The sequence below is a fragment of the Canis lupus genome, chromosome 14 (genome assembly GCF_011100685.1).
Source record: "Canis lupus familiaris isolate Mischka breed German Shepherd chromosome 14, alternate assembly UU_Cfam_GSD_1.0, whole genome shotgun sequence".
Lineage (NCBI taxonomy): Eukaryota > Metazoa > Chordata > Mammalia > Carnivora > Canidae > Canis > Canis lupus.
This window is the reverse complement of record NC_049235.1, coordinates 3,562,645-3,584,479: the sequence shown is the minus strand read 5'-3', so window position 1 is coordinate 3,584,479 and position 21,835 is coordinate 3,562,645. Positions and strand designations below refer to the sequence as shown.

Below are 21,835 nucleotides of genomic sequence, written 5' to 3'. Positions count from 1 at the left end.
CTCAAGAATACACTATCTGGCTCTTTATATTATTGGTAAGAATAGAGTAGAAGTCTCAGAGAGGTTAAGCAACTTTCCTGTTGCAACAAAATGACTTGATATCAGAGTTAGAAAGAAAACTTCATTTCTTAACATTTGATTATAATCTGTATCAAATTACATTTTACATTGTAGATCGTTTATTTTGCTATATCAAGTGAACTGATAACATTTAAGGCAAATGCTATGTGATTTTTATTCTGTTTATTTTTTTGTATTTCTAATGATTATCTTAGGATAAGTATGAGAATTGATTAAAAACAAACAATAAACAGTATTAGGGATATCTGAATACAATCTAAAGATGCTTTCACTGGAATAATTGAATTCAGAGGGGAAATCGTTTTTAGACTGTTCCGTAAAGAGTACTTTGTGTGGAGACTTCTCTTTCTTAGCAGTATGAACTGGAATCTTTGTTGATCTTCCCATGAAAACATTTAAAGTGTTGGGTGAAATACTTTTTTTTTTTTTGAAATACTTAAAAATGTATTAAATTGCAATGATGAGCTGAAAAGAAAGAATTACTGGAAGAAAAAAAAAAAAAAAAAGACTGCAGAGGGATATGGAGGAATGTACTTCCAAGCCAGTTTTTACCTTGAAGATACTTGCCAAACTCAAATGAACTTGTAAGGTGCAGTATAGGAACAAAGCCCAGAATCTACACAACCTGGGAGTCTAATAGAAAGTTACCCCCAAATCCATATAGAGTACATAGATCATCTAGAAATACAGTCCCTTTCCCCATAATCTTCCCACCTCCTGTAAGGGACTGAAAGAAAATTGGTCACCTTGGCATAGGCTGAAGGCAGGAAAAATCCCTAGAAAAACCAGGTTTGTTGCTGAAATAAACATCCTCTGGTTCATGTGAGAAATTTTTAAAGGGAAATTTTAGTTTAAAATGGGTTCCAGGTTGGTAGTTCTCTTAGGTGTTCTCTAGCAGAAGCTATTGCAAATGTTTTCTGATGATACCTATGTTGCTTTAAACCAGTCTTCAAGAATTGTTACAGATAAATTTATAAGGAATATAAATTTATATAATGTACATATACCCACAAGTACATACACAGATACATATGATAAAGGACACATACAGAAGAAAGGATCAGGAACAAACTTCAGCAGGGGTAGAAGACAAAAGAATCAAATCAGCAAAGACATTCCGTATTGCAGTTATGAGACACATACTATTGGCTTATCTAATAATATTAATTAATAACTCTTTGCCATAATGACTCCTGCCTATTAAGTCTTTTTCTTGCCATATTGCAATGTCTATATATTTTTAATGGCTGTATCATATTCCAATCATACATGCATACCTACATACATGTTTGTATCACGTATATGTTGATATGTGTTTAGCTTTATAATCAATTCTCTGTTCTTTTGCATTTTAAGTGACTTTTTAAAAGTTTAAGACACTGTTCTATGGTAAACATTCTTGTTGCTGAATCTTAAGGTCACTCATGATTGTGTTTCTTATTGGGGATGGGTGGGAAATGCCAAGAACTGGAATCATAGGGTTAAGTAGTATATATAATGTTAACTTTGAAGGTTATTTGCTTTTTAACAATCATGACTGATGAAATAGAAAAAAAAATTTGAGAAGTGCAAGGTATAAGCATGCCAGATAAATGTGGAGGAAATAAGACTGGAAAAATTCACTACGTTTTTGGTTTGGTTTGGGTCAAGAAACAATGTATTGGACATTGGAGAGCTTCAGGGAAGGACTGTCTGGATAGATTAAAATGCTATTTTTTAATTCAGTTTTTTGCTGAACATAGGGTATGCACAATCCTATGTTATGCTCTATTTATATAGAAGCAGAAAAAAAAAATCCCCTGCCAGCTGTGATTTTGTGTGTTGATCCTGTCATGGCTCATGCTTAGCTGGCTTGGAAGACCCAATTTTAATTCTATGAGAATATTCCAAGAGTTGTCGCCTAGAGTGGCTGGAAAGTTGACTGTTGCTGATTAAACCTGAAGAGTGGCTATGGGTTTGGTGGTAAAGTTATTTAAAGCCACCTGTGCCTTAGTCATCCAGATGCTTCCAATGAAGCGATGAAATAATGCTGTTTCTGTTTGGATGCCAGCACTCATTACCTTTGTCAGTAAGCTAAATGCTACCGTGTTTTGCAACTTGTATTTTGACTCAAAATTTGTCTTTAAGGAGACCTTTATCTGTCTTATTTCTTATGGCCATTTGGGGTTATTATACTTTCTGCCTGTCACAACAAGCCCTCCAAAATAATTTCTTTCTACCTTAGATTTAGCATCCTTAGGTTTAAGCACATCTCTGAGGATGGAGACAATGACAGCATTTAACGACACCATTTCTTCTATATGAACCAGTACATGTATGCATTCGTCATTTCCAGTGGCCTGGGCTCCATCATAGACCATTTAACAGCCAAAATAAGATTGATGGGCTCAGTCTGTTTTCAGCTTGATGCTTATCTGCACCTTAAATCCACCACTCAGCCGGCAAGACATCATCGGAAGACTCCTGACTAGTCAAACATACATGTTAGGTCAGCACTGAGATGGGCTCATCTGATTAGAGAAAGTCACTGCATTCTGTAATCCTTCATATCACTCTTGGCTTTATTTTCACAAGAACTACTGAGCAAACAGTAAAATCTTCGGCAATCTGAAACATGAGTGAGGAGAGAATACTCATTTTAATCATGGTTGATGAACCAGCACAGACACTTAGTTGAAACAGTACAGATAGCACAGAGCGTTTCCCAGTTGTACCAATTTCCAGAGGCTTCTGTCCTGCCATCACTTGTTACACTAGTAATGCTTCCTCGGTGATCTTTCAAGACAGACAGGGCCACCTCTAGAAGAGGCAGGGAGAGATCTCTGGCTGGTGGGAAAGGTTTTTTTGGAGAACAGACTACTCATACTTCCTCTGTGTGCTGCTCATCACACATTAACACCCCCCTGCACCCCCCGGCTACCAGTTTTCTTCTAAATAATTAGTTTATTAAAGATAATAACAATAGTAAACATTAGAATAGACTGGAAAACAGCCTGCCAGGTCCTCAAAATGTTAAACATAGAGTTACTATATGATCCAGCAATTCAAATTCTACGTATATATTGAAGAGAATTGGAAACATATGTCCATGCAGAACTTATGCATGGGTGTTTGCAGTAGCATTGTTCATAATAGCCCAAAGTGAAAATACCCAAACATGCATCAGTTGGTATAACTGTGGTGTATATACATACATTGGAGTTATACATATACAATGTATAACTGTGGTGTATACATACATTGGAATATTAATAATATTAATCAGCCTTAAAAAGAAATAAAGTACTGATAAATGCCATGACATTTATGAGCTTGAGAACGCGCTCAGTGAAAGAAATCACACACATGATAAGGGAGGTGACTCCACCTTACACACACCAGAACCCTTGAGCTAGATATAGCCGACTAGCCACTAAAATCTATTTAGTAGATTCAAGATAATTAAAACTAGGGAATCAGTCAAACAGTGGAAGAAGAAAGAATCAGTGCAGTCTCCTTATGTAGCCTTAAAGTGAGTTGGAGGATAATGTCACTAAGATAGGAATGCTTCTTAGAAATGGTCAAAGTTCCCTTATGCCTTATTGATCAACCATTTAAAAATATGCATGCAGTGACTGTGGATCCTTTGGTAATTGGTTCATATCTTACATTGTGCTCTTTGTAGAGCATGCCATTTCAGACTCCATTAGAGAAACAGTCAGTACTGTTACTAATAGAGCTGCCTTTGACTTATGCTCATGGAAGAGCTCCAGGTGAACATGTTTTACTGATGGCTTAGAGTGAGCTATTATTAACCTTAAAATTTGTTGGGCTTTTTTGTTTGTTTGTTTGGTTCCTCGTCACTCTATCTTGCAAAACATCATTGAATTTATTGTTAGGAAGATAATTAAGGGGGGATCCCTGGGTGGCTCAGCGGTTTAGCGCCTGCCTTTGGCCCAGGGCGGGATCCTGGGGTCCCGGGATCGAGTCCCACGTCGGGCTCCCTGCATGGAGCCTGCTTCTCCCTCCTCCTGTGTCTCTGCCTCTCTCTCTCTCTCTCTCTCTCTCTCTCTATGTCTATCATAAATAAATAAACAAATCTTTAAAAAAAAAAAAGAAGATAATTAAGGTTTTTTTTTCTTGTTTTGTAATACAAGACACCACCCTCAAAGAATTAATATAAAATTCATTTGTTATTTGGGAGCTAGAATGTATTCAATTTTTGAACAACAAAAGAATGTAACTTTTATTTCTCTTTTTTTTTTTTAAGATTTTATTTATTTATTCTTGAGATACAGAGAGAGAGAGAGGCAGAGACACAGCCAGAGGGAGAAGCAGGCTCCATGAAGGGAACCGGACGCGGGACCCGATCCTGGAACTCCAGGATCACATCCCAGGCCAAAGGCAGGCGCTAAACCGCTGAGCCACCGGGGCTGCCCATAACTTTTACTTCTTTATAATAATTATTTCATGATAAAAACAACACTGTTATGTGACCAAAAAATAATTATTTCATGGTCTTTATTTTTTTTTTAATTTTTATTTATTTATGATAGTCACACAGAGAGAGAGAGGCAGAGACACAGGCAGAGGGAGAAGCAGGCTCCATGCCCGACATGGGATTCGATCCCGGGTCTCCAGGATCGCGCCCTGGGCCAAAGGCAGGCGCTATACCGCTGCGCCACCCAGGGATCCCTATTTCATGGTCTTTAACCAAACATCTGGGAGAGAAGGTCTTACTTGAAGCAAAACTCAGGTGAGGGATTTGCTTCCTAGCAGTCTGCTCACACTGAAATTCCAACAGATATAAGATCTTGGACATTCATCTGCTGTACTGCTCCTTATACTTCACAACATGGACTGTTTGTCTCATAATAACCAATCATTAGGCAGTCTCTAGTTTAGACCTCTTTCTGTGCATTATGTTTTATACCTGCCAGTGACACTAGAGACAGGCCAAAAGGAGCTGAGGTCCTTGGACTTTCCTTTATTTCTTTCATTTCTCATTCTTACCCCACCTCCAAACTTTGCTGCTCTCTGATTCCTTACCAGCAAACATCAAACCTACTGCTCCTGCCCACTTCATTTTTAACTCAGGGGAGGGCTTCCTGGGATGATCACAAGGAAAGCGAGAAAAGATACAATTTTAGCCTGTCCCTAACTACCAACCTCCATTCCTCTTCAATCTTCTCTCACTCTGACTTCCCCCATAAAGATTCTGATCTGAGAGAAAACCCCATGTGTCAGCTTGCATTGCTTATCATCAATCTAGTCTTTTCCAAGTCTCATTTATTTCTTACCAAGCCTTGACCCATGTGTGGTCAATCATCTGACTTTCTTTTTTGTCAGAACCTTTGACTCCTTTTCCCTTTGTTCTTTTGCTATAACCAGCTGGTAAATCCTCAACTCTAACTCTCAGAGTTTCTCTTCTCTACTCTTATTTCTGCTCTAGAATATTCCATAATAATATGGTGCTGCTACAAATTGCAGTAATTTCACCTCACCTGTGCACTCAACAGTAGGGAAGGATTATCAAGAAATCCTTCATCAGATGTTACAGTAAAAAAACAAAGCAAGGGAGAGCTATGGAATTTTTTTTTTAAAAGGGGAAGCAGAAAAAAAAATGGCTTCTATCAGTATTTTGGGTATGGATACAGGTAAACTCCCCAAAGTTTCCTCCCTGAAGGGCTGGACCCTTTCTTGTCTACCTACCTGCCTGTTTCTGGGTCTCCAAAGAACCCTAACCAGTAGTTTGGAGTTGAAGGGGTCATTATACTCTGTACTAGCTAGTCAGGAGAGATGGGGAAATGTAAAGTTCATTCTGGTCCTTGCTGCTGGGACTATATTTAGAGAGGAAAGTGTTCTTTCTGGCCTCAGTTGGACCATTAAGTGTCGTTCCCCCCTCCCCTAGAATCATTGTTTATATGGTTTTATCTACCAAACCATTGTTTATGTAGGTTTTATCTACAAAATGTTTTTGTCAGGCTTCACTCACATTTTTGATCAAAAAGGCTTCTTGTGCATTGATTTGGATAACCCAACAGTTGTATTTAGTGTAGATTCCATAGAAAATACATTTTATGTGTCAAACCACCATAAAATCAGGGTTTACTGCTCCCTGTTTCAGAATTTTCCTATCTCACCCATCATGTGTATTATTTTTTTCAACTCATGAGTTTCTCAGAGCATGAAGTGATATTAAGTGCATTGTAGTGTACATATAGTTGGGAAAAAATAGTTTAAATACTGAACCTACCATGTGTGATTTTGATTTTGAGCAAGACTCTGTACTTCTTCCCTCACCCCCATGAGCCTCCATTTCTTCATCTCTGTGTTGGGTAATAATATTATAGGCTATTACTAGGATTAAGTGAGATATTTTATGTTATGGGTCCAGCACAGTACCTGTTTCCTGGTGAATGTTTAATAAGCGTGAATCCCCTTTCCAGCTCTTGACCTTCTTCCTGCATACTCTGTGTAATACTTGACACCTGTTTTAATTATCTACACAGCACAACGTTAGAGCTACCCAGGAACAAAATATAATTGAGCAGAGAATTACAGACAAGGCATTTACTCCTCTAATGGTGGGGATAACTAATTTGTTTCTACTTGAGAGATTGTTTTCTACAAATAATATCTTATTATAATTTTTCAGCATTTTGCTGAAACATGCATTACTTACTTAGCATACTTTATGCAAAACACAACTGCTGTTTGTTCCTAGGTGGTTCATACTTAGAATTCACTTGATCTAAAAGAGACATTATAATTTTTTTGTTTGTTTTTTTATTCATATATTCATTCCATAAATACTTACTGCTTATCATGTCCCAGAAACCATTCTAAGCATAGGAGATCCATCCTTGAACAAAATTGTACTGTTGTTAATAATTATAGACTTGGTTCAAATTGAGTCCAAAAGATGATTCTTTCCTTCAAGGTATTTATTGCCAAGATTTCCTTCTCAGGTCTGACAATAATTTACCATGAGCAGTAGAATGTTACCAGCAATACTGATTTGCTTGACTTGACTGTAATAGTAAGTTATTCAAGGGTAAGAATAAGTATTGTACTTCTCTTTTCTTCCTAATCTAGTACCAGACCCCAAGATCATAGATAGTCCCTAGTCACAAGTTGGGCATTGGTGGCAGCAGCAGCAGTGACAGCATGAAGTCCTAATGATATTCTGTGCTTTTGAGTCTGTTGATTTTTTTTTAAGATTTTATTTATTTACTTGAGAGAGAGAGAGAGAGAGGGAGTGTGTGTGTGTGTGTATATGTATGAGAGAAAGAGAGTGAGAGAGAGAGAGAGAGAGAGAGAGAGAGAGAAAACACAGTGGGGAGGGGCAGAGGGAGAGGGAGAAGCAGACTCCATGCTGAGCAAGGAGCCCCATGTGGGGCTTGATTCCAGGACCCAGGACTCCAGATCATGACCTGAGCCAAAGGCAGACACCCAAACGACTGAGGCACCCAGGCACCCCTAGTCTGTGCTTTTGAATGGGTACTTGGCAAAGAACTTAATCTAAAAGAACTAAGGGACTGCTATGAATTCAGGGAATTCTTAGACCATTTAGCAGGCTCTTAGAGCCAATTAAAGACCCCGTATATTGTTGCAATCAGAATGCATTTTCATAATCTTTTGAAAGTTTATGAAGCAAAGTATTTGCTGTAAAAAAGAAAAAGAACTCCTCTTCACTGTGGTTCTTTTTCAGTGTGGAAAAGGCCAACTTGAAATCCAGGCCATATTAAACATGTCGGATAAGGCTGCTTTCTATGGCTCAACTCAATTGACCATCAGACTCCACTGGTTTCCTCTAAGCACTTGGCACAGATAGTCCATAATCTTTGTATCTATATGTTCAACATTGTTTTTTTTTAAAGATTTTATTTATTTATTCATGAGAGACACGGAGAGGCAAAGACACAAGCAAAGGGAGAAGCAGACTCCATGCAGGGAGCCTGAGGTGGGACTCAATCCCGGGATTCCAGGATCATGCCCTGAGCCAAAGATAGATGCTCAACTGCTGAGCCACCCAGACATCCCAATATTGGTTATTTTTAACTGAAAAATTAAGAGCAGAGAAAGATAAATTTTATTCTGTCATGCCGTAAGTGTTCTCAGCAATTTTCTAATCTTTCACTGCATTAACAATGCCCTCCCCAAGTAAGACAGACATAATTCTAATTGGTCCTTTTAATGCTATTGACTCATACAGTGCTGCCTAAAGTAGGAAGAATAATATTTTTTAAAATTGGATCTTTTATTTTTTAGTTTATGTTCCAGGGATGTTTTGTGTGTATGTGTGTATGTGATCAACTAGATCCATAACTGCTTGGTAATTCTAATGAGAAAAGTAGACCATTTATTTGAGATATACTAGGTGTCAAAACCATACTGAATCCCCAGGAGTGCGTTATCACCACAAGTCTTTGAAACAGTTAATTTCAATATGTATTTTATAAATGGAAAGCTAAGGCTCAGAAAATTTAAATAATTCTGTCGCGCTTAGAGTATTAAGTAGCACATCTGGGATGTGACACGGATCTTAGTGAGTTTTCCCACTGTACCATAATCCTGTCAGTGAGGACATTTGTTTCCATTTCTTAGGCTGGGGTTTTCTTTTTCTGTTTTATTAAAATGACTATATTCATTATAAATGACTTCAAATTCCAGGTGGGAAGAATCAAGGAATAAATAAGCCTAGGAGCTAATTACTTCTGTGTAAATGAATTCTAAAAGAAAGGCCTTGACTGCGAGCCCTAAGACACTGTCATGCCAGCAGTCACTGGGTGGCCTTGGTGCCTCCTGCCAGTTGTCTGCAAGAGCCTGTCATACCATTGTCCTCATTGTTTGAAACTGAAATATGAGTAGAGCATTTCCTCTCCTTTCTGCACAAGATATATTCTACTTGTAATACTACTGTCAGTTTCCTTTTCTTTGCAACCATCCATCATCATTCAGCATTTTCTCTGGTGCCTATTACCCTGGCCTCTGACAGCTGGGATTAGACTGTAAGCATAATGAATGAAGGGGAAGGAGGTGCTCTGGCCCTTTTGTGCTTTTCTCGGGATTGAATATGTTCCCTTAGAACGTTGATGACAGCAACTTCCAGATTACCTGATTACGGGAAGGCATGCAAAGAGAGGCCAGTTTTGTTTCTCACTCAGAATATTGAAATGCTAGACTACATCTCAGAGGATTAGACACTCAGACCATATGATCTTGGGCCACAGTCTTTACTTCTGGTTCTTTACCTGTGTATTTTCAAGAATGTTTTTACTGGGTTGGTGTTGTTTTTGGTAATTTAGTAGGTTGGGTTTGGGCTTGTAGGAAAGAGGAAATCACATCAAATGCAGGATAGATAGGGTTTGCAGTGGGCCTGGAAGCATAGATGAAGTTCCTGTAGGTGGAATTTTGGCTGGGGGTTGAGTTAGTCCTGCCCAAAGTTTACTTTTTATTTAGTTAACTCTATTCTGTAAAGCAGTAATGATCTTTCTGCAGCTAACAGGGAACAATTGCAACTATTACTTTAGTTTACAGCTGAATGCTAGCCATCATCCTTCATTTTCACAGCCAAATCTTCCTCTCACTGACATTTCTAGTGGCCTGTGGGCCTTATTTTTGGTATTATATCTTTTATCATCTGTGTTCTCTGATTGTCATCAACAAATGTTTATTAAGCACACCTGTTCCCTGTAATACTCTGGGGACATAGGCTTGCTTATGTTAGGTTTTTGACAGTTTACAAAGGATTTGCACACATACTTTTTCATCTAAGTCCAATAACATTCTGGTAAGGTGGGTCTCTTTCTTCATTCAGCAGATGTATGCTTTTATAACTACTTTCCAGGAAGTTCCATTCCAGTCAGGAAAATGTTATGTAAGCATTAGAAAACAAATGACAATACAGGTGACCTGTGTTAAGGTTATATAGGTTATTTTATGTAAAGTCATTGCTAATGGAATTGTGGACAATTGGGAGAGGGCCATCCGATAGTTGAAGGCTGGATTTGGTGCCTAAAGGAATGGTAGGAGGGGGCACAGGCCACTAAATGAAAGCCTGGTGTGGACCAGGACATGGCAGTGCATGCACATTTAGTGCATTTGGTGTTGCATGAGGGTACTAGTTCTCCTGGAGCTAGGTTAATCTGGTCTCTATATAAGTATTGAGTACCTAAGATCATAAAACCTAAAAATTTTTAGAAATCATTGGAGATCATTGTAGTCTAACTCACATTTGTCTTTAAAAGAAATGCTTATATATTCAGTTATATTCAGTAAATGAATGCATTATATTGTTGTGTAGATTTACTTCATGGGAAGTTATTTATGTTGTGCCTGGAGTGCAGAATATAACCTGTTTATTTGCTACACATATACACGTTTTTGGATAATTCAATACTGACTTCATCTGATGATCTTTGAGAAGTATTGATAAGATATATTTATTCTGTTCTTTGTGTTTGTAACCATACCATGTGACCTTTAGAGGAGGGTTTTGTCAAAGGAGTAGTGTTTATGATAGTCTTGATGTTCTCCTTTTGCAAAATCACTGCCTTAGCAGAACACTGATATCTCTGGTGCAAATATAGTAAAACAAGATGGATTTCTTTTTTCAAATGAGAAAAAATAGCTCATGGTTTTGAATCAGGAGCTGTACATACCATTATATTTTCTGTTTTCCTTAAGAAAAGCTGTGCTGTGATTAGTTGGTGGAAACAACTAATCCAAATGGGACTTGCCTACATTCTGATGCTTCTGGGAAGTCTTGATGATCCAGGGGTATGGATTTCTGAGGCTTTACATGTTTTTATCAGTCAATCTCCAAGTTACCTCAGAGACCATTAAGATAGATAATAAACCCAAATGAGATTTAGTTGTGCTTGGTATCATGCAAAGAACTCTAATTAGAAAGAAAATATTTAACTTAGAAAAAAAGAAAAAAAAATTTTTTTTTTAAATTTATGATAGTCACACACAGAGAGAGAGAGAGAGAGAGAGAGAGGCAGAGACATAGGCAGAGGGAGAAGCAGGCTCCATGCACCGGGAGCCCGACGTGGGATTCGATCCTGGGTCTCCAGGATCGCGCCCTGGGCCAAAGGCAGGCGCTAAACCGCTGCGCCACCCAGGGATCCCAGAAAAAAGAAATTTTAAGTGTAGATTTTTAGGATTTTGAAGGGAAGCCTACAAAATGGCATCTATCTTTTTATCAGATTTCGGAAAGTATTAAGAAATAACATAAGGTAGATGGAAGATGAAATACCAACCTTTATACTGACAGACGCTAGACTGGAAGGTGTAGTCTACTTTGAGAACCAAATGAGTTTGCTAACTGAACATCAAAGTTAGAAACATTTGCTCACCACTTCATCCTTCTCTGACGAAGCAAGACCTTTATTTTTCAACTTTGTGAGACAACACTTAACCACCTACAGACATTCTGGTTTCTAAAGTGCAATAAAGAGGTTGCTGAGACATGCATGCTCAGCTTTGTCTTCTCAATTTCACCAAGGGAGTTACTTCACTTCCCCTAGAATGGATAAAAGAGGGAGGCGGGGATTACAAATTTTCATTCACTGGTAGGTAACATGAGTAGTGTGTGGAAGGGGGAGCATTTCTCCCAACATCCTAAGATACACATTTTTTCATGACCCTCTGAAATTAGGATGATATCTTAGGTCAATGGCATCATAGTGGCTGTAGACCAGAAGACAGTCAGAATGAGTTGTTTTTGCCTCAGTATGTGTAAACTGAACGGATATTCTTCATACCGTGAGCCTTCAATGTTTCAATTGATGATCTCTTAAGGACTGTTTGAGGAAAGAGTATGAGTTTTAGCTGATATAGACCTTCTCTTTAAACCTTCTGATAACATCAAGTACATATCAACATTAAACCTTGCAAAATTAGTATTAGCAGCTGGAATAAAATACTGGATTCACTCCTTTAGGAAACCCACTTAGTGACAGCATTTATAAAACAAGCGTATTAGCAACTCTGAGTCATTAAGAAAAGCTGCATTCTGAAAATTACGTAGTTGTAAGAACACCTTAATTTATTTTTCTTACATTTCTGTATTAAATGCAAGAGATTTATGGTAAACACCTATTTATTTTAAAAGCCTTAATCTTAAATATTTACTTAGAAATTATATAACCTACTTATATGTATTTCAACCATAAGGAGCTTTTCAATGAGAAAAAAACTCTTCTAAGTAATAAAGAAGCATTGTATAGTTTCATTTGCAGAATTTTTAAAACATTGAGTGTTATAGTAGCATATCTTAAAATTTGTGGGGTCTCAGATTTGATGAAGTGTGATCAGTTAGGTTTATATGGATCTCTGCTCCAACCTTTATAGCCCCGGACAACCTTGAGTGGTACTTTCTCTTTGGGAAAGTTTCACGTGCTGTACTAAGATAGACACTGGTCATTGCAGATCTAACCGTTTAACTAGGTTTTACCCTACAATATTTCTTTAAAAACTCCATTTGTTTTTACTGAGCTTCCATGTTCTCAATCCAGAGTGAAAATGCTGCTCTATAGTTTACGCAATGAAGAGACTGGATGCAGTCTTTCAAAATAATTTTATAGATTTGAAGACAACTGTTTTCAAAGTTGGTCCTTCTTATGATAGTATAACATTCATTTCAATAGCCTTGATTTATTTTTTTGTAAAAGTCCTAGTAAGCTAAATTTTCTTCTTTTTCCTGAAAGGCGGTCCTGATGACAACTTAATTGAAGGTGGAGGAACCAAATTTGTCTGCAAACCTGGAGCCAGAAATATTACTGTCATATTCCATCCATTGCTAAGGTAAGTCAAATCCTATGTACTTACGAAAGTCAGTATTTTCATTGTTTATGCTAATGTACTGAATGCCAGTAGGTCAACGATGAAACAAGCCATAAGCAAACAAACAAACAAAACAGTGGAGTTGATAGTATTTGTTTTATAGACAAACTTGGATCGTAAAGCCCTAGAAAATGGAACATGTTTTTTATTTTTATTTTATTTTTTTTATTTTTATTTTTTTATTTTTTTTGGAACATGTTTTTTAATATATTGTTTAGTACCTATTTGTTTTCTGTAGTAATGCTCCATAAATACTTTCTTTTAATTTTCTTTGTTTCCTATTCCCTGTCTCTGCCCCTCTCCTTCTCTTGTCATTGTCTCTCTATTCCCTTCTTTATTTCAGGGAGTAGCAACTTATGGCCCATAGGAGAAATCCAGTCTGTCATGTGTTTTTCTTCCTTTTTTTTTTCAATAAATTTTTATTGACACTGTCATGCTCATTTATTTATGTGTTATCTATAGCTGCTCTGTGCTACAGTGTTGCAGAGTTGAATATTTGCAAGAGGAACCATATGGCCTACAAAGCCTGCAATATTTACACTTTGGCCCTTTTCAGGAAAAAATGGCTAACCCATGATCTGTCTCACTAATTTATATTAATGACTCAGATATCCTTTGAGGATTGGCAAGTCTTTGAACAATATGACTTCTAAAACTGAAAGACATTCTAGCAGCCATATATAGGATTTTATATATAAAGGACAACTCAATGCTGACTAGAATGAGATCTTTTATATCACTCAGTTTATTGTGGAATGATGATTATTAAATAAAAATCTGTGATACTTCCTTTTTAAAAGCTTCTAAGTCTTAAGTACTTTTAAAAAGGAACTTTTGGGGAAGAGAGGAAAAGGGAATTATTATTCAGTGGATCTGAAGTTTTGGATTTGCAAGATGAAAAATTTCTAGAGACCTGATTACTCAACCATGTGTGTATAGTTAACATTACTGTGCTGTATACCTAAAAAAGATTAAGATGGTGAATTTTATGGTGTTGTTGACCACCAGTAAAATAGGGTACTCTTTGAACATAGATATCCAATATAATATTAATCGTATGTTTTTCTCTGTAATAAACCAGTGTATATTTTTGCTTTTTTTCATACAATGAATCAGAAACTCTTGGGTTCAGTAAAAGTTAGGTGCCTCAGATAATCACATTACACTTTCTCACATGACTTCTATAATATTTGAGGCATTTGAAATAACAGTCAAGCAAGTGCTCCTGAATTGTCCAGATAAATATTTTATATGCTTTTTCTGAAACATAGGCAGTTTAATATGGGAATTATCCTACCTTCTCATTAACAAAGACTTACTAAATTAAAATCCATTAGAACTAGTTCAATTCAGATCTCTTACTTAGGCAACCAGTTTTAAAAATTGTATTGGAACATTTCACCCAATTAGTTTTAAATGCAGAAACACAAATATGTAAATTAAATAACAACAAAAAATCCTTTCATGCAATGACAAGAGATTTTTAAAGAATTATTAATTTTTTGAAAAATCTGTTTTAGCAAACATTTGCAGGAAGTATATCATGGAATTTAAGAATCATGTAATTAAGAGAATTAGGATTATTCCTCTATAAATTCAGTTGTTTTTCTATATAAATGCATAAATTACAACATCTAGAATTTCTAGATTAAGTAACAGTGCTCATCTTTATTACACCTGACTTTGGTAATTGGTTTAGTATTCACTCTCATTTTCAATTAAATTGATTTCTGCTTAGAGTTGCTAATTGTTAGGAAAATGGGAAAATACTTTAATCATTATAGGCATCTCCTAACCTGGATTTAACGCCATAATTTACTGCTGAATTACACTATGGCATGGATAAATGTAATCCTTATGCTTACATTTGTTCCAAAGCATCAAAGAAGACCTTTGGATGTTTTTTTGGCTGTAATGTCAGTCACCACTTTACAAGAGATTTTTTCCCGTGATGCCTGGATGGCTCAGCAGTGGAGCATCTGCCTTGGCCCAGGGCGTGATCCTGGAGTTCTGGGATCGAGTCCCACATTGGGCTCCCTGCATGGAGACTGTTTCTCCCTCTGCCTATGTCTCTGTCTCTCGTGAATAAATAAATAAATCTTAAAAAAAAAAAAAAAAGATTTTTTCCCTTTAAACTTTTTTTTCTTTTTTTTTTGCCTTTTCTAAATGTGAAGTTAGGAGAATGAGGAAGAAGATAAACTATCCTTAATTTACAGTTAATAAAATGCATTATTTGCTTAAGTACGGATAGAGTTCAATGTATTGCAGTTTTTTTTTTTTAAAGATTTTATTTATTTATTCATGAGAGACAGAGAGAGAGAGAGAGGCAGAGACACAGGCAGAGGGAGAAGCAGGCTCCACTCAGGGAGCCTGACGTGGGACTGGATCAGGTCCCCAGGACCACATCCCAGGCTGCAGGCAGTGCCAAACCGCTGTGCCACTGGGGCTGCCCATATTGCAGTTCTTAACAATTATTTTTTAGCATTTATCCTACTTTACAAGAGAGTTGTTTTAAGGCTTGATAATACTATTAGTTTTACTCAACTTGGTTTGTCTCTACTTTCATTCAGAATGTTATTACTGATTAGTACAGGTGAAAGTTTTGTTGCATGATACGGTTTACATTCATTCACTGTGTAACTCTTCATGGAAATCATAAGAATATTATGTGGTCTGCAAGGTAAGTTAATTCCTTGCTAAGCAGGTGATCATTATATAGACTTTAGCCTTTGGCTCAAATTATAGCCTTGCTTCTCAAGCCCATTATGAAGTCTCAGCTGAATCTCCATAATGGGCTTAATGGAGTTTCAGATGATTAAGATATTATAGTTTTTTTTTTCTTATTCTGATTTTTACACTTCAGCATTTGGTGATTATCGGATTTATTATTTCTTCTAAAGTTTGGAAGTTTTGGTAATGAGGAGAGTCAGTGTGCGTTATCATACTAGTGCATTTCATTTTTACTCTTTAAATTTCCACATTTCTCCTGTAGTCATTCACTTATTTGTGATCAACAAATGGGTATCGGACACTTAGGATGCATGTTTTCACTTCTCTAAGTCTAGTATGGACTCTTCTTTAGAAATAATCACTCTTATTTTTATGGGATTATTTAAATACAGTATCTGTGCATATATTTTCCATCCTTTGGTATGCCACTCATTTTATTTCTGTGCTAGCTCAAAGTGAAGGTGACTTAGCATATTATTGTGTAGAAGATAGTATAATCTAGTGGGAGAGTTAGCATGGAAGAATGGAAAGATGGGGAAGTAAAGCACAGGATTTGAAATTTTAAGTGAAAATTGCAACAAATTAGGTTCAGATCCAGGTTCCTCTGTTCAGTTTTACTCACTGATTATTTACTGGACTCTGATTCTATGCCAGGTCCTGGGGAAATGAAAAAATGACATCAAATCCTTGCCTAAAGGTACTCCCTTGGTAGCTGCATAGGCAGCAAAAACAGATGCCCTCACCACTGACTGGTGAGGATGGAGCTGAGTGGGATCTTTTGCACCTAGTAGGTGGACGGCTGAGCCATCCTGCACACAGACAGTAGTGAGCAATCACATAGCCTTTCACCTAGCACTTCGCTTGCTCGTGTGCTTCTTTTCGGACACGAGGACTCATCGGTTCCCCCTCCTAATTCCCCAGACTCTAGTTCAGAAGGAGCTTACCACAAGTTGGCTTTGATCACCCATTTAAACACTGTCATTGTTTTCTTACACTATCTCACTCAGTGAATGGAGATCTTTTTCGTTAGAAGGTAGAAACCTTTTCAAGCGTGTAGGGCATTTATTTCCCTTCAGTACTTTTCCTTTATGTCTGGTGGTACTTGGATTCTTCTGTCTTCCTGAAACGCTGCAGATGGCTTGTGTATACTTCATTTATTAAAGATGTTCTTTTCATCATTTCTATTTCATTGGCAGTACATTCTTTTAGCTGAATGAAAGTTTGCCGTCCTGAAAACTCAGAACCACCCTGTTCAAGAACACTGCACAGTAGATTCCTGTTATGTTGTTTTATTTATTCTTAGCCATCATTTTTACTGCCCTCCCATAAAATCATTGTACAAGGTCCTAGATCTGGCAACCTTGCAAGTTTATTTTCATACTTTTCTCCTAAGGACTGCAGTTTCTTCAGTAAGAAATCTCACAGGGTGTCAGAGACAAGTGTATGGACTTAGTCTGTTTGCTACCTGTTAACTCTGCTGGTCCCTTGACTTGTTTATTTAATGCTTTTCCTTACTATTTTCTCTTTCTGGGTAAGAAATCAAAAAATTGTCTCAGAGAATGATGTTTTAGAAAAAGGAAGTCTCTAGTATTATCTTGCTTGCTCTAACGCTTAACCTCAAAAGATGTTGTGTAAAACTAGAGCCTTAATTTAAGGTCTTGATGGTAAGAGTTTATCTAATCAATTTTGCTACCACTGGTTCTAAATGAACAAAACATATTGAAATGAAGAGGTTTCTCCTTATATGTAGGTAGATTCTGATACTTTCACCAAAATAGATAGGCCTAGTAACTTGTTCTCCCCCTCACTGACATAGTTGCTGCCTTTTAGCTTTTTCTGGAAACAGTCAAGAGGAATGGATGGAGTCATCTAATAAATTATTTTATAGGCCTTCAATTTGAGAAACAAAATATGAGAATGGTGATATTTGAATGACAGACTTTCTTTTGTCTAGATGAGACATGCATTTGGATTTCTTTTTTTACACAAATTATTTTTAAATGGTTAAATCATGGTAAACTTTATCAACAAAATGCATTTTGTTGAGGTATCAATCACAGTTTGACAGAGTAGCAGTTTTTAGTTGTAATTAATGAGTAATGTAGCCATTTCTGGAAATCTGAAATTACCTTGTGGCTGCTATTTGTGGGATTTTGCGGGGAGGGTGGGAGAATTTATTTCTCCCTTTGTTTTTTCATTTATCACTATTACTTATTCTCTAAAAGACCCCCCACAGAGAATATATGGTTCCTTAGATTATTACTGCAGTTCCTTCAAATAGCAAAATCTGAGTGGCAACAAAAATTATTCCTTTACAAATCTAAATTCAGCATATAACTAAAGTATTTCGAAGACATTCTCAAGCTTTTTAAATCATTTATTTATTTATTTATTCATTCATTCATTCATTCATTCATTCATTCCGTGCATTTGTGATTGCATCCATTCTGGGCCAATAAGGCAAATTGGTCGGGAGTGTTGCTATTGAAAACAAAGTTTATTGGGGATCCCTGGGTGGCTCTGCAGTTTAGCGCCTGCCTTCGGCCCAGGGCATGATCCTGGAGTCCTGGGATCGAGTCCCGTGTCCGGCTCCCTGTATGGAGCCTGCTTCTTCCTTTGCTTTTGTCTCTGCGTCTCTCTCTCTCTGTCTCTCATGAATAAATAAATAAATAATCTTAAAGAAAGAAAACAAAGTTTATGTATTTGACTCTGTTGCACTCAACCATCTTAAAACTGGAGGCTTTTGGTTTCAAACATAGAATCATCAAAGAGAAGTAGTGGGATTTCATGCAGCCCATCACTGAGAAACAAAAATTCCTAGTCTTTTTTTTTTTTTTTTTTAATTAAAGACACAGAGAGAGAGGCAGAGATATAGGCAGAGGGAGAAGCAGGCTGCATACAGGGAGCCCAATGTGGGACTTGATCCCAGGACCCCGGGATCTGAGTCAAAGGCAGACGCTCAACCACTAAGCCACCCAGAAATCCCCAAAAATCCCTAGTCTTGAGAGCTAGGAAGGCCAGGAATACAGACATCTTAATCCAAGCAAGTCTTCTCACTGTGTCCTGATGGAGCTGCTTCCTCTTCTTATAGGGACACCAGCTTTACTGGATTACGGTCCCACTTTTATGACCTCATTTAACCTTAATTAGCTGTTGCTGAAAATGTACATTAAATTTTGCAATTAGAACAAACTCGGGAAATTAATATATTAAGTGATTTATTTATTCATTCTTTTTTTTTAATTTTTTTGAAATTTTTTATTTATTTATGATAGGCACACAGTGAGAGAGAGAGAGGCAGAGACACAGGCAGAGGGAGAAGCAGGCTCCATGCACCGGGAGCCCGACGTGGGATTCGATCCCGGGTCTCCAGGATCGCGCCCTGGGCCAAAGGCAGGCGCTAAACTGCTGCGCCACCCAGGGATCCCCTATTTATTCATTCTTTTAGCACTGGAGCCAGCCATTGTTTAGATGGGAAGTGGATTTGTGTATTTCATGATATATAGAGAGAGACCACTGAATGTAGGCTGGGGGAGTGGGTATGGGTGACCACATTTTAGTTTTTGGTATTGGCCAAATCCCTGTGTGTCTTAGTTTTCCCTACCTATAAAATAATAGAATCGGTAGGTCTGGATTTTGCTTTCTGCCTTTCCAGTTTGTGATTGTATGACTGGGAAATGCTTTAGTAATATTTAAGGACTCCAAAGACCTGATATTTTAAAATGTAAAAGTCCAAATGACAGTATGTTTCTTTTGCTTATTTTGCTTCAACTAGCTTTTAAAAGACATTTGGCTCTTTAGGGTAATGATCACTTTGTATATATGAAGTACATTTCTTATGAGACAATTGAAGAACAGATGTTTGCAGTCAGGATGACTTGATGGAGGTAAGAGGCTGGAGACATAGTAGATGATGATGGTATTTAAAGTTGCAAAAATGTTACACTGATGCTTCCTCCGTTGAACACAACTCAAATATTGAATATCTGGTCTTTGAGCATTTTTCACTATTTATTATCAGCCGCACTTCATTAAAATCAGACAGCAATTAAAGGCTTTCAGAGTAGAACAGAAAATGAAATATTCATTGGTCAGTAAGGAGTAGGTTGGCATTTAGATTAGTTAGGGAGATAAAACTTATTGGCAACTTGACTATGGTGATGGTCAGAATTTCTGCAGTTGGCTGTGTGCCTTTCTTAAGGCAAACAGCAGTAGAACTGCTTAGAATAATTAGAAGTAATCGTAATATGTAATTGTGTTTGTCTCTGATTACAGAGAAGAGTAGCTTCTAAAAGTTAATCTTGTCAGATGTAGTATCTGCCATTTAGCAGCGGTATAGGGAATTGGCTAAGGGGTCGTCAGGACCTGGCTGTGAAATCACTGTAATTGTTAAGCAGGGCTTGAAGTTAGGAGGTTAGGAAGTGGTCAAAATCAAACCTCAAACAATGAAAGGCACCAAAATTGATTAGGCCATGAATGTAGTAGGTTATGTTTCTAAAAATGATAGTCCAAAGTAAATGACAAATTGTGATTAACACTTGCATTTTATATTTTTGTTTTATTAATTATTGTACTTCTCACATTGACAATACTGGTATATCAGAGGCATATCAAATTCATTGTTATAATTAAGCGTAATAAAAATCCATTTGCTCATCCATTTAATAAAATTTATTGAGCACTTACTTGGTGTCGACTCCCCTCCATCTAAGTCTTTATCTACCCTTGGGGAATTTAGTCTGGAGGAAAAAAACCAGACGGTAAAAAAGTCAACCAGTACACACAGACAACAGTAGTAGGTAGTGACAGTTTTAGGAAGAACAATGGACAAAAGTTAGGAATTTGCATAGTTGCTGGTGGAGGCAAGGCCATTATTTTAGTTACAGTGCAGTCGGTAGACCTTTCTGAGAAGATAATACTTGGTTAGAGTGGAAAACAAAGTGCTGGAGGATGCTGTGTGAATATCTGGGGACGAATGACCTGGGCAGAGGGAATGGCATATGGAAAAGAAGATGAGATGTTGCAGGATCAGTGATGGGATGGACTTGAAGGGTGTGTGTTGCTGGCGCTCAGCGCGCCATGGGGCAGATAAGCAAGAAGCTCTGTACTCAGGATAGTCAAGGTAGAGAAACTTCTCTTTTTTTTTGCCCAGATGACAAAGAGGGCATTATATTTGGATTTATAAGAAGCTTTTGGGACTAGATCTGAAACTTAAACTTCCAAAGGTTCTAAAGGCTTAGAGAGAGCCTGAAAGACTACCAGCAAAGGCCATTTTCAGAAACCATCTTACTGGATGTGGGGTACTTGGGAAGCCCTGTTTTCAAGGGTGAAGTCATTAGCACAACTCTGTTTGGTATAGTGAAAATCTCTGTCCCTCCTGACACTTGTGTCTCCTGAAATGGAAAAGAAATCTTTTTTTTTTTTTTTTTTTTGGAAAAGAAATCTTTAACATGTAGTCCACTTTGATAATACTATACAGAGACACAGATCAAGTGTTAACTATGCCATAAGGTTATCAACATGTCATTATGGATTTATTCCGTGTGACGTTCTGGATAGCTGAGAGTTTCTACAGAGCAGTTGTGGTTGAACATCTAGATTGTTTCCTTCTAAAGAAGTAGTATGGTTTGGTGGGCCACTTTGCAGAAGGCCTGTGGGGTTTTTGTGATAAACTTTGCCAACAAACCTCATCTTTTTCTTACAGAAAATAACTCAGGGCGTTCAGTAAACTCCTTATGAATTTTGTACATATTAATCTAAACCTGGCCTAGCACATAAGATCTTTTCTACTTTTTGGCACTAACTGTTGCTCATAAGTGAATGAAGTTGGTAAGACCATTTTAGGTCTTCAGAACTCCAAATCTGCATTCTGTAACACCTTGATTTCTGCCCTTCATGGTCACCTCCTTTTTTTTTTTCTCACCTCCTTTTCTAACATTACTTCCACAATGAAGGGAAGATAGCAGTTCAAATGTACCTTCTATATGAATGGTGCATACAACAAATATCTGTTTAAAGAATTAATGAGTCACTTAGAAGGATGCTTAGCAAATGTCTGCTGATTTAAATGAATGTTTTTTTTTTTCTTTTCATCAGATACCAATAAAAATATAAAGGAAATTCATTTTAGTAATGATATTGAAATAGGCAGTCTTTCATACCTAGAAGTGGTATAATAGTGGGTGTGGGG

At 37.2% G+C, this 21,835-nt stretch overlaps 1 protein-coding gene across 8 annotated transcripts in view; it reads left to right on the top strand.

Moving 5' to 3' along the window:
* Positions 1-21,835, top strand: part of EXOC4 (exocyst complex component 4) — a 744,112-nt gene that overhangs the window by 317,826 nt on the left and 404,451 nt on the right. For 6 of the 8 annotated variants that reach the window (XM_038556467.1, XM_038556468.1, XM_038556469.1 and 3 more), the window contains exon 10: positions 12,780-12,876. In XM_038556467.1, the coding sequence (XP_038412395.1) occupies positions 12,780-12,876 (97 nt within the window). Of the gene's footprint in view, positions 1-12,779; positions 12,877-13,258; positions 13,350-18,920; positions 20,331-21,835 lie in introns of those variants that run through there. The other 2 variants (XM_038556470.1, XM_038556474.1) reach the window with 2 other exon arrangements.